This window comes from Eumetopias jubatus, unplaced genomic scaffold (assembly GCF_037043125.1).
Source record: "Eumetopias jubatus isolate StellerSeaLion01/CBP00866 unplaced genomic scaffold, mEumJub1_p1.0 scaffold_9, whole genome shotgun sequence".
NCBI lineage: Eukaryota > Metazoa > Chordata > Mammalia > Carnivora > Otariidae > Eumetopias > Eumetopias jubatus.
In genome coordinates this window covers 16,616,365-16,634,202 of record NW_028274815.1, presented here as the reverse complement: position 1 = coordinate 16,634,202, position 17,838 = coordinate 16,616,365, and the positions used below count along the sequence as shown (strand labels likewise).

Below are 17,838 nucleotides of genomic sequence, written 5' to 3'. Positions count from 1 at the left end.
GAAAATGTTCTTTGTACTTGGCAATTTTTTTATAAGTTTGAGATGAGTTTGAAACTTGTAAAAGCAATTTTTAAAAAGTCACCCTGCTCTGTCCTGCATCTGTGTCTCATTGCTTCTTTTCCAGAAAGTAAATTTCTTCTAAGTAAGTAGAGATCTGAGTTCAAATCCTGGATCTGTCATTTACTGGGTTTGCGATGCTACATTGGCTTAGCCTCTCTGAGGCTCCCCGCCCCCCATCTTGTTGTCCATGAAAATACTTGCTTTCATTTTGGGATGTTAGAATGTTAGATTTGGGGAGGGTTTTTGTTTGTTTTTAATGGGGCTAATTGAGGTCATGCATAACAGCATCTAGCACCCTGTCTTATGGTAGATGTTCTGTAAAATGGTACCTGAAGGAAAGTCGAGCAAACTTTTGCTGTCTCTTCTCTTTGGTGCAGTGGACGACCCGGTGATGTCTCAGCTTCGACATGGTTTCACCCAGCCTGCAACTTGATTCTTGCAGTCTTAGCATTTCTGGTTCCTTTGAGGGGTGGGGGGGTGGAAACGGTTGCTCACCTGGCTCAGCTTACTGGCCCCAGGCCATGCAGGCCTCCCACATGCAGCACAGGATGTTGGACCATCACCTTGAGGACCTTATGGTGGATTTAGAAAAGGTGCAGAAAGCAAAACATTTCTTAACCTGAGACTTCATCTTTGTCCTGGCCTTCTCTTGCAGGACAGAGGGGACATCCTTGGGCTGCTCCGTCCCATGGGAGGTGGGGTTTAAAGAGGGGTCAGTGGCAAACTAAGTGTGTCCTGTGAACAGATTTCTCTCCGATGCCTTAAAGCGGAAGCTGTCCTGCAGGAGTCCCTTTCCAAAGGGGCTGTGATTCCTGCCTATGCCCCGTAGAGATGTAGGCGAGTGAAGGCTCCGGTCCACGGGGGGAGCCGCTGTGGGACACGGGTCTGGCCTCCTCCACCAGCCTGAAGGCTCTGGTTTGCTGCAGTCCTGTGAAGAGGAAAGCCCCAGAGGAAGAGGGGAGGCGGCTGCTCCTAGTGCCAGAAAGGGAGAGCTTATGTGCTGTGGGAGAGAGGAGAGAGCCCACAGAAAGAAGCTGCTGCCCGCCTGCCGCACTTCCAGTGTCTCAGTTAAGCCTTGCGGCCCTGTAGGCCACAGGTTATGGCCGTACTCAGGACAGACAGGTAAGTGACTGGCTCAAGATCTCACAGCTACTGAGAGGCCGCGGGAATTCAAAGGCAGCCTCTACTCAAGAGTAAAGGCTTCCTCCCCTTTCCACAGCACCGTGCTGCCTCCCGGAGGCAACGGTGGACAGCCCAGCAAGAGCGGAAGTCTGGACGAGGGGATCGAGGGAAGGGCAAATGAGGGCCAGGTTAGCAGGCCCAGCGTAGAGTAGCTAGTTGGTAACACGGGGATAGTTTTAGAAGAAGGAGGGAGAGAACAGACCAGCTGGCCAGGGAGGGGAGGATGGGGGGCGCAGTGCGTCAGGCAGAGGATCGCAAGGAGGAATGCCTGCCTGCAGGAGTCAGCGCAGAGGCCACCGTGCCTCATTGTGTCCCTCTGCTCCCCGCCGCAGCCGCTCCGGCCCTCCAGGTGCTGACCTCTCCGACCGCACCTGTGCTCTGAAACCTTAGGAGTCAACGGCTCCAGATCAGAGCGTGCCCATGCCCCTACCCTCCCCCGCCCCCAGACACAGCCCCAAAGGCCAACAGCTCCTGCCTCCTAGCGTAGCTCCCCCGCCTCTGAGCCCTCAGGGTGCCCTGGCCTTGTCTCTATTGGAGTACTTACCAGATACTGCTGGAATTCTATTTTTCCAATCTGCTCCTCCTACCCCCACCGCCAAACTTCTTTCTGCTCTTGAAAGGAGAGTCCTAGGACATGGAACTTGTGTCTTGTCATCTCCGTGTTCTCAGGGCTTACAGAATAGGGCCCGCCACACGGAATATTCAACAAGCTTTACTTAATTCAATACAAGTTTCTACCATACCTGATAGTCAACCTCTCAAGAAACACAATTCTCTCAGTTGGTCAGACTTTCAGGGAATCACATCTCAGGGACTCTGAGTCCCTCACGACTGAATGTGTAAATGGAAATGGGAGGTGGACTAGCTCTTTTATCCCTGAAGCCTCTCCCCAGCTAAGCCAGGCACAGCCAGGGCAGTTAGACTCAGGGACATGGAATGGTGGCTTTCTGGCACTGGGGAACCACAGAAAGCAAGGCCCCCACACTTCGTGGCCATTCTTGTCCCCTCCAGCTGCGACGGTTACTTCCATTCTCCCATGGTCAGAAAGCCTCTGGAGTTTGAGTCTTAGCAACTACCAAATATGTGGTTAGTATTTGTTGAGCGCTAACCCGGTGCAGCACCCCAAGTGGGAATTAAAGCCACAATACATGAGACGGGGCTTTGGGAGAGCAGAGAGTTTTCATTTTGGCTTGCATTCCTCAGACATTCTGGCAAAGGGGCCTGTGCTGACCTCCCTACGTTGGGACAGACTTCCTTGCTGGGTAAGTCTATGGGAAAATTCCTCTTCCCTGGGATGGGAATGTGACCCGGTGACTGGGCGTCCATTAGAGCCAGGGGTGCAGGTGCACCTGCAGGGCCTCCCTCCTCACAGAGGGACCAGAATCCCATCTCTGCAAGTCCAGCCTGCACCGGCTCCACACCACAGCTGGGCTTCCTCCTGCTGGCACTGCCGAAGGGCTGCGCACCTGCATGTGATTAGGACTGGCAGACGCCCATGGCCTCGCAGTCCAAGGCTGCACGCTGGTGACACGTTGCAACGGAGGAGTTCCTCCCCAGATCCCTCCTCCTCCCACACAGAAGAGTGTGGGATCCGCTGGGGCGCAGGAGCACGATGCACGCACAACCAGGTCAGGGGGACACCAGCCCCGCAGGACAGCAGGTGGCACACATCCGCCTCGGCTGCTGGGCGGGGACAGGCAGGGGGCACGCAGGGCGGGTTGGGCGCACCAGCACCCACCAGAGAGGGCGCAGCGGGCAGGCAGCACCTCCCATTAGCGTCTTTCACTGTGGACCATGGACGCTTGCTCGCATCAGTGTTCGGGGACCCGGATCAACGTCTAAATGCTACCCCTGACTTTCCTTTCTCCCTGAAACTGCCCCTTGTCTTCTGACTCTGCATGCCCCTCACCACGGAATGCCAGGGTAAGCCACGTGGAGACCGAAAAAGAGGAAAATGAAGAACTGACCCAGGATCCTTATAAACAATCATGACAAGACTCCACACTCTTCGATGGCAGAGTCTGAAATCTTACACTTGAATGTACCTACCAAGTGAGTTACTTGAAAGGTGAACATGATTTTCTTCCAAAGAAAAAAGACTCCCTTATTTAGTAGTAATGAAATTAAGAAGCAAAAGGGAAGCAGACTTTCTTGATCTACCTTTCACCAGAGAGAGACAAACGTGACCACGGGGACTGGCGTTGACCCACTGCAGGAACAGCCGGCACTGCTCTGCAGGAAGGGGGCTCCCCCTGGCCGCGCCTAGGTCCCAGAGGAGATAATTCTGGTACCAAGCCATTCCCGAGGGCAAGGCCCTGTCACCTTCCCCATACAGCTGCTCTGTCACTAATCCTCTCCCAGAAGTACCTGTGAGGAACAGATGAAATAGCTTTCTCCTTCCTGTGTTAGAGGAAAAAGTTGTGAGTGCCTGGTCCTCTCCCACCCGGTCTGGGAGAGGTCCTGAAGGATGCGAGGTGGTGCCACAGAGCACAGGTCGTTGGACTCGTCTGAAGAGTCCTGAGCAAAAGTGGCCACAGTTGCTGTCGGACTTTGTTGGTTTCCCTAAAATATGTAACGGGCCCTGCAGAGGAAGCTGCCGCAGTTGGGCATTGCTGTGGGCTATGGATCACAAAGGCCTCCCTGAGCAGCCTCAGAATGGGGGTGCTCAGGCTTTGTGGCCTGCTGTGTATGGAGCAAACTCTTTCCACTCGGACTGTGTTTGCAGGACAACACTCACTCGCGACACATGGCGATGCTAGTTTTCTAAAGTGAAAATGCTTTCTGCTGCATGTTGGCCCCTTCACCCCCGAACCCCAGTTTGGATACCTTCCTGTGCAGTGGCTTCATCCAGTACGGGCTGTGCCGTGTCCTACGGAGCCACACCAGTCACAAAGACCCGAAGCACGTGACAGCCTGAGCTGTTTCAAGGGGGAACGGTGGACATAAAGACCGACAGGCCCAGAGCTACCACGGAGCCCCGTTTCTGTGCAGGTGTCCTAACGTCTAAGTGGTCGGCTTCTGTTCTCAGTGCACAGCAGTGGGAGCAGACCACCAGAGAAAGGCTGAATAACAAGGCAAAACACAGTTCTCTAAAGGCCAGCCAGGAGCAGGTTTATCAATAAAATATTTAATCAACTTATCTGTACAAAATATTAAAATGGTTAATGTGAAGAGCATACAAGAGCACATTTAACAAATATATACTGCTATATAACTGTCAAGAAAAATAGAGATTGCTGTTTTACAGTTCATTTACATTCCAATATGTACAATCCATTTAAACTTGAGAATACATATACACAGTGGGTTTGTATGAGCCTTGAGCTCCCTGCCAGCCCGCCTCACAACATCAGCTCCTGCTGCCCCAGCCACCCCGCGGAGCAGAGGGGAGATGGCCCGGGCTCCAGCTTCCAGGCCTCGGAGCTCTGCTCCAGCCAAACCAGAGCTGGAAGACTACCGACAAGGAGATTTCAGCTTGCATTCAATGAGTTTACAATTCTCACCACCTGCCCCATCTTACTCCCAAGCCAAGCTGAGAAATAGTGGGTATCACTGCGAAGGGAAAGGGGCTTCAGCCCCCCAAAATAATACATTCTGTCTTCAGCTGCTGGAATGTGCATATTGAGCTGTGATAGTATTGCTGTCACTTTGAGTTTTGCCCATTTCCTTAGAACCACAGCATTGGCGGCAGAGTCAAGGCACTGGCTAAGAGGCAGGGCGCCTATCTTGTCAGACGACGCTGCCCACGCAGAGCGTGCACAAAGAGGGGCACGCCGTAAGCTGGTGCCCGTGGTCTGCAGCAACCTCTTGATATGTATTTAAAAAAAAAAAAAAAAGCTTCCCAAACTTTTCTGAATCCCCTATTCTCTGATGAACGGCAAGTTGCAGTCAGTATGCTAATCCTTGTAAAAAAAAAAAATGTATTAACTTTTCATTTGGGGCAAAATACTTCCAGCTGAAAGACCTAAAGTGACTCAGTTATGACCCTTTGTCACAGAAAACACAGAAGCTCTTTGCACTACTGTCAAAAGTGGACTACAAAACAAAACACCCCAAACAACAACCACAACAACAAAACAGCCATTACTGTAAGGAAGCTTATGTTGATCTGTGACTTATCCGAGGTGGAGAAAGCCAGAGAAACTCCGCCTTCTGGAGTTTCTGTTCCTGGCTTGGAACACTCGGGGATTTCCCAGCCAGAAAATACATTCTTGCTTTCTCCCTGAACATGTATCATCATTTTCTAAACAGAATGCTGAATGGCTGGCTTTCCTTGGACTCTGACAGGCCCTGACCCGGAAATGTAAACTGCAAAGAAAAATAAGCCCTGCTTGCGGGTGCACCCCATCCTCGAACCAGCCTGCTCATCTCAAGCCGCGCTGCTGCTGTCCCGAGCCCCCGGGGAAACCTGGGACGTGTGGGTCGTCTTGGGCCCTCGGCAGCCTTCAGTCACTCGGAGACAAGCACGCAGACCGGGAAAGGCTTCCCCTGCACATCGTCAGACTTGCTTCTCAGACTCCCTGGGCTGACAAGTCCAGGCTAGGGCTGCCCACGCGTGAGATCTATGAGAGGCCAGGCTCGCCGGGAAGCTCTGCACGGACAGAAGACGGCCGCACGCCGTGTGCAGGTGCACCGGGCCACCACGCCCCCTCCCAGCCTGCAGCCCAGGGACCGGCTTCACGGACTGGTTAGCCTCCGTGCTTCAAATGGGTTTGTGTTTGCCTCCAATTCAGCAGGATTCCCACGAATAAGCCTCACAGGGGATCTGCTTTCTGTGAACCATAGGCACACCTCAGCACCAGAAGGTTCGGACAAGGTTCTAGATTCTGGCCACCAAGCGGCCGAGCAGGGTGTAGGCTCAGCACAGGTATCTGCACCACCACCCCCCCCACTCCCCCACCCCGGCTCTAGCGGCAGGAGCTGGGTGTGGTCGCTGCCACTGCCTGTCCGACGACGACGACGACGGAGCAGTGCAGAGAGGATTATGCAAAGAAGGACAGCCACTGGCCCACCTTCTGCCTGGCCAAATCTCCAGCTGCCCCAGGGCCACGCTCCTGTTCGCCAACAGCTCAAAAGATGGTGGAATACAGATGCAGAAACCAAGCAGCTAGCCACATCCCGGCAGGTCTGTACTACCGAGCAGCAAGGTGCCCCGGACTCACTCGACCATCAGAAGCTGGTCCTTGTTTTTCTCAACGACTTGTTTCAGCTTCCTATCACCGACTTACAGCAAGGAGAGAAAGTTTCTGCACGACAGCTCTTACCTGGTGGGCCTGTCTGGAATACAGAGCTTCTAACCTGGCGGAAGGAAGTGCTCCCTAGACCAGCGTGCAAAGTGGTCCTGCCAACAGACCCCCTGACTACAGAAACACCTCTTTGCAGAAGTCTCCGTGCACACTGAGCCCTCTTACCCTTGTAGGGGGATTCCAGGGGGAGACACCAGCCCCTTCCTTTGCATGCCCTCACAGCCACAGATGCTGCAGGGGCCTGAGGACTGCTCCCTGGGGGTCGGCACAGGCAGGAGCAAGCGGTCCATCGCCCACCAGTCGAGCTGCTCGGAGGGCGTGCTTGCACTTTTCAACAACTCTAAGCACAATTGGAAAGGCAGACCAGCTTTTCAGTGACCTCACACTCTGACTCTACCGTTCCCTGGGTTGCTCCGCCGAAAGTGCGGCTGCCACCGTGAAGCGCCAACCCAACTCTGCGCAGTCAGAAGGCCTATGGCCAGGTCCCAAGCCGGCTTCAAGCACGGCCCCTGTGCCGGCCATTTTGGGGCCGGGGGCAGGGGAGAAGCCCAGCTCTGGTGACACTGGGTGTGCGCACATCATGAGCAGAGGATCCCTGAACCAATAAGCAGAGCCCACACAGCAAACGTCAGGCCCTCGGTCACCCCCATTGATTTACTAAGCCAACCTCCAACCCTCTTCCTACAGCTACATCTGGGTAGGTGACTCCACATAAGGGACGTGTGGCCTTCCTGACAAGAACAGGCTTCTCTCACCTTGAGCCCCTTTGGGATTTAACTAATTTAACAGATTAAAGTCCAAAATTGGCACAAAAGGAGGAAGAATCTTGCTCCAGCCTAAATGGCCAGAAGGCTCTAAGGACAAAAGGCAGAGCTGTCTGAAAAAATTATAAATAACCTCTTTTGACTCCTCCCTGTTTCTTAATGTTAAACTCCACCACCATTTTTCACAAAATGGTGAGAAAAAGCAGTTCTCAAGGTGTCCAGTCCTGAGTCACTCCTCCAGCAAGCTGGACCAGACATGGGCATGGCAGTGAGGAGGGGGTGGGGGCCCATGGGGACCTGCTGGGGCATGCCACCTTTACTACAGGCCTGCTTGCCTGGTCCGGGGACTCTGGGACAGCCCCGGAGCCACGCCAGGCTGCCGACAGGGCCTGGGCTTGCTTGCTTCCACTGCTCCCACAGAAGCACCAGCAGGAGGCAGCAACCCTCCCAGGATTGGGTCACAGAACAATCTCGGCAGGCCTGGCCCTACCCACCCTTACAGCCCCTCACCTGGAACACAGGAAAGGTCTTGGCTTTGGTGAACTGAGCCCTACCCATGAGATCCTGGGCTCCCCTGCACCTTGCCATGACCCAGGTGGAAATCAAAGCCACATACATGAGGCACCAACAGAGGCCAGGGATATAACACACACACACACACACACACACACACACACACACACACACGTACACACAGGCAGGAGCTGTGATACTTGTAAGAAGTGGCTCTGGGATGGGGATGGGACCCTTTCCAGGAAGAGTCACATCTGCTCTGCCTTTAAACTATGTTAGTGGGCTTTCGGGCCAACTAGAATCCTAGAACCACAGGACTGGAGAGCTTCCCCTTTTACAGGGACTGAAATGGAAGCTCCGGGTAGGGAGGTGGCTGCCCACGGTTGTCCCAGACCTCTCAGGAGGCACAGTGGGGAGCTCTAGCACTCAAGTGACTCAAGTGACCGTGCATCAGGCAGACAGCAGGCGACAGCGTGGGGCGGTTCCCTCCTGGGTATGCAGAAGGCCCCAGACACACCAGTGCAGCTCAGACACACCTCAGAGGGATCTAGTTCTCTCCCATCTCTCCCAACATCTTCCAACTGCTGGGTTCACTTGTCAGCTGCCTCTCTTCCCTTCCCAATCCAGACCCCTGAGGGGACAATGCAGGTCCTTCCCTGCCAATGACAGATGGCTGCCTTCCAGACCCCCAATCCTCCCAGCCCACTGGGCACCTGCTTGAAGCCTCCTGGCCCAGGCCCACTGAAAGGGCCCTGCTTTCTCAGCCCGGGAAGGCTTCTGCATCCCCACCGACATGCTCTCAGGAGATCAGCGAGGCCCCCATGACGTCTGTGTCCCAGAGACAGCTGTAGTTGCTGGCTCTTCTTCTCACCCCATTTTCTGGAGACCAGATTCAAGCAAGGCAAGAGTCTGCCTTTTTCTGTGCACAAGCTCCTCTTGGAAAGAATTCAATTTTTCTCCCTGCTTTAAGAAGAAAATCAGTCTACAGTCCTGGGTTATTTTCTGCTATGAGTTTCAATAAAATTACAAACAGGTAAATGACTTGTAGAATTTGAGTTACACTCTGATTACATCCACAGGGTGGTCCGTACTCCCTTCAGCACTGACAGCAAGGTCCCTGCTCCTGCTGACACTTCCAGGAGACTGTCCTGGGAGCAGTCACCGCACTGGGTTTGCCAGATTTGACTCGACATCACACAATCCATGGCTCTTCTTTTCCCCATGCCACTGCAGTAGTAAAATGGCGGCACACGAGGATGAAGGGGGGTCTGTGTGTAAGGAATGGGTAGAGCTCAAGCTGAGACAACAGAGCCTGACACCCTCTCGGGAGGACACAACCCTGCTGCTTGGAAAGCCAGAATTCAACCAGGCAAGTGTTTGGGCATCATGTCTCCCTTAACACAGAAGCCTGGCTTCCAGCAGCACTGACCAGACTGTCTTCGTGTTTAGCAGACCCAGCACCAACCCCCTTGGGCCTCAGCTGGCCCACCCTGTGCTCTCCAAGCAGGGATGCCCACCCTATTCTCTAGCAGGAAGGAGTGGTTCACATGGTCTCAACTGGAAGTGCCCAAGTCTTCCCCAACAAAATGGAAAATTCGCTGGACTTGAGGAAGAATACTGTGGTGGCCCCAGACCCAGGGGGTCCTGAGTTGGGAAGGGGACACTCCTTTCGCTCACAGTGCTGACACACTTTAACCCTGCTTGCCAGCAGCCAGCTCTCCGGAGGGTGGGGACTGGGGCTTCTAGCTGCGTGGCCTGGCCCCGCATCCCCCCCACCCCCCACCCAGAGGACAGCCAGTACAGGGCACTCCCAGCTGTGCCGGTAGGATCCTTCTCCAAATCCTGGCAAAGCGGCTCGAACCCCATCACAGTAGCAAAAACACGTCTGCTTCTACATGCAGTGGCCCTTCTGCTGTCATTTTTACAAAATGTGACACATCTTCTCCCTTCACCTACTTTTAACTCTGAGATGCCAGAGGCCCAAGCAGAGTTGTGGCAGGCACAGGTGGTCCCCCGGGGGGCGAGAGGCAGCTCCAGAGCAATTCCCGGAGGCATTGCTTCTAGTCGGTAAACAAGCACACACTGAGGACATCTGAGACCATCCGAGGAACTGTCACTGCCCATGGACAACCCCCCCCCCCACCCCCCAATGCAGCCGGGACCTCCAGATGCAGGAAGATGCCTACTTTCTACACCACTTACAACACAACTTGGTAGAAGGAGGTCATCAGGAAAAAAACAAAACAAAACACACACAGAGAAAATGGACATTTTTTTTCCTGCCACAAAAAGCTCAGGCTAAATCAAAACAGGTCTTCTCAAAACTTTGTTTTTCCTAGTCACTAAAAAAGAATCAAAATGTTTCCTTTTGTCCAGGATATTAAATAACCTAGAATTTCTTCAAAGTATAGCTAGTTTTTTCATTAACTCCCTTTCTAAAACTTCAAATACTACAACTTTTAATATTTTAGGGTCATTTTTTTATTCTTCGCTATGACAGAGCAATCACCATGCAATTATTAAAAACAGCTTAGAAAAGCGAAGCTTCTCTGGCAAAATCCATAAATGTAAGGGGACCACAGGTCACTGAAATTGGGAGGAAGTGTACCATAGCTGCCACCTCGGGAATTTTGTTTGTGTGTTTTAACCTAAAGGGACTTGCGTTTTCTCATTATTTATAGCTACTCAGATAACCACAGCATATAAATTCACATTGTAAATGTATTTTCTTTTCCTTTGGGGGAATTTTAGGGGCTAGAACGGACTCAGGTGGGGCCCTTAAGTAAAGTAGCTGTACTTAAATCCTTAGTGTTCCTCCTCCTTGAATGTTTAATCACTGAGAATTAAAATCTGTACAACTCATCTGGACCTTAGCATCCAAGACAAGAAGGATGGAATGGATGCCTTTCTCAGGGACCCCAAGGTGAAAGCCCAACACAGCCTTAAAGAGGAGTACTCAGGAGGGCTGAAGGGGTTTTCAAAGAAGCCCTGGGAGCCCCAGACAAGTGGAATCCAAATTGTTTCTCATTCCTCTCTCAACCACTTACACAAGGCCACAAAGGACTCCGGGGCAGAAATGAACCAAATAAAACAATGTAGGCTGGCATGTTCTAGCTTCCCTAGACAAGGACCGGCAATCCTACCATCAACAAGACAAAGACAGGATTGCGGGAAGAGGCTTCCACCTCTGCCCTCCCCCCTGCACCAAAGCCCCGCCCTTCTGAAGGGGCCACAACAGCTGAGCTGCAAATGCCCCTCTACATTGGGGGGGGGGGGGGGAGCGGCTTCCTCCTGCTCTGAACCACTGGGTTGTGGGGAGCTGAAATCTCACAAAAGCACTTTTGTGTAGCTTCACTTCCCGTTACTATCACACTGCCAAAACCTACAGCAACAACACAGTGAAAGCGTGTAAAAGCCAACAGACTTGATAGCTAAGCGCAAGCACATGTTGGCCCATTCTGAGCACACCATTTGGAGAGGGTTGCGCCTACCTGGCAGACAAGCCTGAGTCTTCTGCAGAAGCCCGCCCCAGATGCCTCCCCGCCTCTTTCAAAGCCCTAAGAGCCTCTTTCCCAGCTCCTTAGCAAAACCTCCTGGCAGGTCTCTAGGAAAAGGCACAGCTGCCCACCTTCCCCCATTCCCAGCCCCTGCACTAAGCCTCCTCCTCAGCACCCCCCAAGGCACTGCCACCACGTTGAACTGCCCAGCCTAGGAGCTTCAGAACCTGACACATGCCATCCCACCCCCAAGTTCATATCAGTTCAGACTGGCAGTTTATAACCTCTCCTCCATTTCACTCCCCCCCAAAAGAAAAACATTTTTTTTCCACATTCTAGATCATTCCCAATTGGAACTGATTTTTTTAAAAGGGTAGTGCTGACCTTTGCAAAGATCTGGGTAGTTCCACCATGAATTCTTTAGGACAAATGTTCCCTTTCAAAACTGAAGAGGCACGTTAGATTTTTTTTTTTTTAAATTAAAGAATAAACATGCCTTTTTGCAGCGGTTCCTTTCCAGAGTAAATGGCCTCCGTGCAACGCAAACCTTGGGAAAGGGCATGACAGCCGTTCTGTCCGTCCCAGGTGCAACACCAGGCACTCAGCCACCCAGAAGGGCGTTCCCCCACACTCAGCCACAAACAAAAACGGGTGAGATATAACTTACTCCAGTACCTCCATTAATTCATCCATTCTGGAACCCCCAATTCCCTAACCTATTTCTACCCGATTTAGTGCCTGTTATTGTAACATTAACACAAACAGCATCCTCTCTCCAAAAGGGGGCGGTGGGTGCGATGGTGCGTTTGCAGAGTGAGTACACATTCGGTAGCGTCAGGTCGTCTCTTCCCAGGGCTTTGGGTGCTGCCCAAGGTAAATGTGTGCATGAGTGAACGAGTGTGTGGGTGTGAGTGCTGGTGTGAGTGTGAACGTGCGCTCGCCCTCCACCGTGCGGGCCCGGGGCTAGTGTCCGATGCGCACCCACGCTCGGCGACAGACCCCGGCCGCAGCTGCTCTTCAGCAGGGGGTCCTCGGTGGCGCGGCCGCCCCCTCCCCGGGCCCGCAGGCTACCTGCAGCCGCACGCCTCCACCACCATGTCCTCGTACTGCTTGTAGACCACGTTGTTGGCCGCGTCGATGTAGAGGATGCTGATGGGGCTGAGGCGCGCGGGCACGCAGCAGGAGGCCGGCGCCGCGTCGGGCGCCATGGAATTGAGCAGCGTCTGAATGATGGCGTGGTTGGTGGGCTCAAGGTGCGAGCGCAGCGGGAAGTCGCAAACGCCCTCGCAGTGGTACGCCTCGTAGTCCAGCGGCGCGATGATCCAGTCGTCCCAGCCCAGCTCCTTGAAGTCCACGTGCAGCGGCCTGCGGCTGCAGCGGCTCCGGCCCCTTCGCCCGTGGCCCCGGCCCGCGCCCCCGCCGCTGCCCTGCGCCGCTCGCGCCCCGGCCAGCGCGGTCCGCCGCCGCCTGCGACCGCCGATGACCGCCGTCGGCGGCCCCGTGCCGGGTCCCGGGTCGGGCGGCGGCTCCGCCGCCAGAGCGGCCCCGAGCGCGCGGGCCTGGGCGCGGATCTCCCGGAATAGGCTCCCCTTCCTCTGCGTGCGGGAGGAAACGACGAGCAGAGCGCGCTCTTCCGCCGCCGCGCGGCCCCTGCCCGGTGAGCCAAAACCCAGCAGCCGCAGTGCCAGCGGGCCCCGCGAGGGACCGGCCACTGAGCGCAGCAAGAGGCAGAACGCACGGGTGGCGCGCGGCTCCTGGCGGTGGCGCCGCACGGCGTCTGCCACGTCGAACACCTCCCAGCGCGCTCCGGCCAGGGGCTGGGCGGCCCGCGAGTGCAGCAAGCGGGGCGCTCGGGCGGCGCCGGGGCACGTAGACAGCAGGAGCAGCGGCGGGGGAGTCGCGCCGCCAGGGCCCAGCTCCGGGGACTCGTGGCGCAGCACGCGCAGCTCGGCTCCCACCACCTCGTCGGTGTCGGGAAGGCTGGACACGTCGAACAGGAAGCTTTGGCCGGTCTCGGCGGGCGATTCGTCTGCAGGAGTCGGGCAGAGACAGAGAAAGAGCGCGGTGAGAGCGGAGAGCGGAGTCCGCACTCCCGGCCGCGGGGCCTCCAAACTGCAAAGAGCCCCACTGCCCGGGTTGCGGGAGCGAGCCCGCGGCAGGCGGCGCCCGCCGGCGAGTCCCGGCCCAGCCAGAAAGCTGCCAGCCTGGCCCAGAGTAAAGGGAGCCTTCGCCCTATCGATTATCGGGACCGGGGCTTCGGTTCATCGAGCCAAAGTTCTGCCACCGCGACAACCCACGGGCATTCACTTATCGCCGAGCCCCGGGGCCAGGACCACACCCCTACACCGGATGCCACTACAGTTCCGCTGCCTGACCCAGAGCCACGGGTTTGCGGGGCCTAGGTCGGAAGCCAGACTTTCGGGCGTGTGGCGGGGCGAAGGCCGGGTGAGCGCCTCAGAAGTCCTGAGCCTCTTCCAGGGTCCGCAGGCCAGGCCGAGGTCCCGCGCTGGGCCGGGACTGCTCATTATTGCCCGGCTGAGGCCACGAAGTCTCGGCTGTGCGAAAAGGGAAAATTCGTGTCCCCTGAAAACTTTGCTCCTTGCGCTACCTCTCTTCCCCAGCTCAGCCTGGACATCCCTGCCGGCCACCATCTCCCGTGCAGGCTGGGCCTTGCGTGCGAGTCGTCCAGAGGGGAACGCGTCAGCGGGGCTGCAGACCCTCTGGCGCATCCAGCCTCCCGGCTATGCTGAAGGGGAGCTAAGGCCCAGATAGGGAGGGGCCCCGGCTCGGCCCAAGGTCTCCTAGCGGTGAGCGCTGCTGGTGGCGATGGGAAACTCCTGGCTTAGCTTCTCCCGGCTTTCCGCGACCTCCGCTGGAGGAGGGAAAGCGGCAGAGGAGGGCAAGGAAGCTTCTCCGAAGGGTTGGGGGCAGCCCAGGACTGCCTGCCTTGCTGCACTGAGGGCAGCGGTTCAAGGAGGTCTCGCCTCCAGGACCCACCGATCCTTTGGCATATTCTTTCCCTCCGTTATGCCTGCTCTCTCAGAGTTTGGGGGTTTTATTTCTGGCCATGGGCACTTTTTTTCTTCTGGGGCTCAGGAAAAAAAAAGTTGAAATTCCACCGAGCAGCAGATAAGGAGCTCCCTTTGAAGAGGGTCATATGGTTTCGTTTTGCCCCAAACTCGGAGAGACTGCGCAGACTGCCCCACCGCTGGAGATTTGCTCACCCACCACTGCCCCTGCCGGCCCTCACCTCCTGAGGTCCGAAGTCTGGGCTCTGCCGGTGGCTTCCGGGCGCCTCAGGTAGCCCTTCTCCAAGTTGAACCACAGAGTGGAGAGGGAGGGAGGCCCAAAGTGCTCGCCAAGTGCGGCCTCCTCCCTGCCACTGCTCTCCCCCAGGGCTCCCTGGAACACTTTTCCTGAGCTGCCCCTACAGCATCTCTCTGCTCCAGGGTGCGGCCGCCGCTGGCCCTCCTTCCAGAAGGAGGAAGGAAAGGTGCCCTCAGAGCCTTGCCAGCCAAGCAGAGCTCCACAGGAAAAGATTTAGCTCAGGCTGAGGCTAACAGTAGGCCTAACTCTACCTAAGAAAGAGCAGCTGGTGCCTCTGCAGCTCAGAGTCCTGCACACCCATCTGTCCTCTATCCCGTGGGCCCGCACAGCAGCCTCAGGGCTGGGGCCTTCCCTGGCCCTGTACACCAGGACTCAGGCTTGGTAGGAGTACCCCAGCATCCAGTCCCGGGGGCCTTCAGAGAATGCTTGGGAGTTCCCGCTGCCCCGGAGGACCATCTGGGCCCAGGATGTCCCAGCACCCAAAACAAAGCAGTCTGTGTGTAGGCATCGTGTGTGTGTGTGTGTGTGTGTGTGTGTGTGTGTGTCAGAGGAGGTGGGTGATTTGGTTACTGCACCACCTCTACCTGCTTTTCCAGGCTAGGGTGTGGGGTGCGCGCCAGCAGATCCTCCCAGGCTCAGCCTGTCTGCTGCTTCCCTTCCAGCCCTACTCCCCTTTCTTTCCCTCCTGCCTTCCATGCTGGGTCTCTGGCTGGATAGAATTAAGGCCAACATTACTTGCATTTCCGCCTGAAATTAGTTAAATTTTCCCTATCTGTCTGCTTTAATGACTTCAATAGAGATTAATAAAATCCAGATGACACACAGCAACCACCACAGTCATACCCACGTCCTACCTTTGAAGGACCCAGGGCAGAGTAAGGTGGGGTGCCTGCTCCCAGCGAGGCCTGCATTTCGGCAGGGGCTCACTGCCCATCCTCTCCTCCTCCGGTGCCTGGAGTCCTCCACCTCTGGTTGTCCTGGGGCGGCCCAGGCACCCATAGCCACACAGCTCCACCCTGACACAGCCTGCCCAGAGGGGACCTCCGTGTACCTGGTGATGCCACCAGCCTCTCCCGGGGCCATTTACTTCAGCCTGCCTCTTTCCCTCATTCCCCTGAGTTCCCCCCAATTTATGCGGCCCCTAGGAGACTAGAAGCTGCAGAGTTTGCTGCAATGAAACAGCCGCGGCCACCACCATCATCACTGCGCCGTCCCTCTCGGCCCGGGCCCCTTCTTGCTTCCGATCCTGCCTCTCCTCGAGGGGACCCGCCGGCCGGCAGGGCCAGGGCAATCAGGCGGAGGGACGGGCTCAGCCCCGAGAGCTGCCGCGTCTCTCGCCACAGTCCAGCGGGTTCGGGTGCGTGGGCCTCGGCGGAGTTTCCACCACCTGAGGCTGGGGCGTGGGGGGGCCGCGCCCCGAAGGGTCTGGAGCTGGGGCTTGGGCTCTGGCGGTGGCCTCAGCCTAGGAGCGGACAGGACGGACGGGCGCAGAAGAGGCGTGAGTACCTTGGTTCGCCTGGTCTGCGAAGCCGGTGATTGTGTCCGCGCGGCCGTGGCGGCCAGAGCCCGAGGTGGAGGCGGCGGCTGCCCCGGCGGGAGCCCTCCCGGCCAGGTTCCGGTAAAGCGACATCATGAATTGGTGCGGCACCACCGAGCCGTTCCTGAAGCCGGAGCCGGCGGCCCGGCGCGCGGCGCGGGCTCCGGGAGCCGCGGTGGCCGGGGCAGCGGAGACGCCCGCAGCCGGGGCGAGGGTCCGCCCGCCGCCGCCGCCGCCGCCGCCGCCGCCGCCGCCGCCCCCCGGACTCCCGACCGGCCCTGCCCCCGCCGCTCGCAGCACAGCGGCCGCTTCGAGCCCGTCGCGGGGCCGGCAGGCGCTCAGCAGCCAGAGGCACAGCGCGGCGGCCGCGCTCAGGTCCATGGGCTCCGTGGGCCAGGCGGGCGGTTGGCGCGGGCTCCGTGGCTCCGGGAAGTCCCCCGGCGCCTTTTGAACATAGTGTTTAATAATGGGGGAAGTGTGCGCAGCAAGTCGCGGCCCCCCCTACTCTCCCACCCCACCCCCGCCCAACGCCCGGAGCAGCGCCCCCTGCTGAACACTGGAGTGGCAGCACCGCGCCCCCCACTCCGGCCTAACGCGGAGTCCGGGACAGGAGCCTCCTCCTGGCGCCGTAGTGCTTCGCCCCCACTCTCGGCTAGCGAGTGTTGACCCGCCGGTGGCTCCCGCCACAAACCGGGGCCCCGCCCTCCTTCCCCACGGCAGTGCGACCCCCCGCCGCCCACGCCGCGCCCCAGCTAAACGCGCCCTCCGGAGTTAGAGGCTCCGAGGCATCGCGTGCACCAGCCCAGCTTCGTCCCCACTGCCCGGCGGAGTAGCAGCACCCGCCCCCTGCCCGCTCCTGTTCTGGGAGTGCCCGAGACGCCAGGGGTGGGGCCGCGGAAGGGCAGGGACCGGCGGGGCCAGGACGCACCGAGAGGCCACCAGGGCGTCCAGAGGCCACAGGGGCGCGCAGGGCTGCCACAAAGGCGCGTTTCTCATCACCGGTTCGAAGGCTGCCCAGCCTGCCACAGCCTCCAAAGACCGGAGCGCGGGGCCGGAGCGGGGGTGGGGACCCGGAGGGAAGAGCGGGCTAGTGGCTGGAAGGGCAGGTCGGAAAGACAGATGGACGCGGATCGACAGTCGGAAAGCAAAGGTCTGGGCGGAGAACGTGCGCTTAAGGTGGAGCCAAAACCTCAAAGGAGCGCAGGAATTACGGAGGCAGCCCCGGGTTGATGAGGGGACTCCTGCGCGGGAGCGTCGTTCCGAGTTCATTTGTGCGTCGAAAGTGATGACCTTCCGCCCTCCTTCTAGGGAGGCCGGTCAACGGAAACCGGCTACCTGGTATGTTGGGGCGCCGCCAGAAGCCGGGAGGGCGGGCGGCCGAGAGCCCCAGGATGGTGCCTCCGTACCGCTCTGGCCGCGGTGATGGGTGATGGGTGATGGGTGGAGGGGACGCCCAGCGGCCACGGCGGCAGCGGCACCCGGGAGCGCACTGGGTTAGGGTAGGGAGGTGGTTGACCGATACTGATCGGTTCAGCTCCACCGCAGCCCGACATACCCAGTGCGGGAACATCCAGCGGATGGACGAAGTCCTGGTAGGCAGACAGAGGGCCTGAGCCGGACAGACCCTTGAAACAGCGCAGATGCGTCCTTTATCCTTTAAAATTTCATTTAGTACTGAACTTGAAATCTAGACGGTCACTTTGAGTGGGTGA

At 57.3% G+C, this 17,838-nt stretch overlaps 1 protein-coding gene across 1 annotated transcript; it reads right to left on the bottom strand.

The window, feature by feature from the left end:
• Positions 1 to 12,329: 12,329 nt before the first annotated feature.
• Positions 12,330 to 16,507, bottom strand: GDF7 (growth differentiation factor 7). Its single transcript, XM_028099326.2, has 2 exons — positions 16,096 to 16,507; positions 12,330 to 13,291 (listed from the first exon to the last, which is right to left on the bottom strand). The coding sequence occupies exons 1-2, from the start codon at positions 16,505 to 16,507 to the stop codon at positions 12,330 to 12,332; spliced, it is 1,374 nt and encodes a 457-aa protein (XP_027955127.2).
• Positions 16,508 to 17,838: the final 1,331 nt, after the last annotated feature.

Bases quoted from the DNA above. Each gene is read 5' to 3' on its own strand.
- GDF7 (XM_028099326.2), bottom strand. From the start codon at position 16,507: ATGGACCTGAGCGCGGCCGCCGCGCTGTGCCTCTGGCTGCTGAGCGCC. The intron at 13,292-16,095 runs GTACTCACGCCT...CGACTCCTGCAG, and splicing joins CGCAGACCAGGCGAACCAAG to ACGAATCGCCCGCCGAGACC.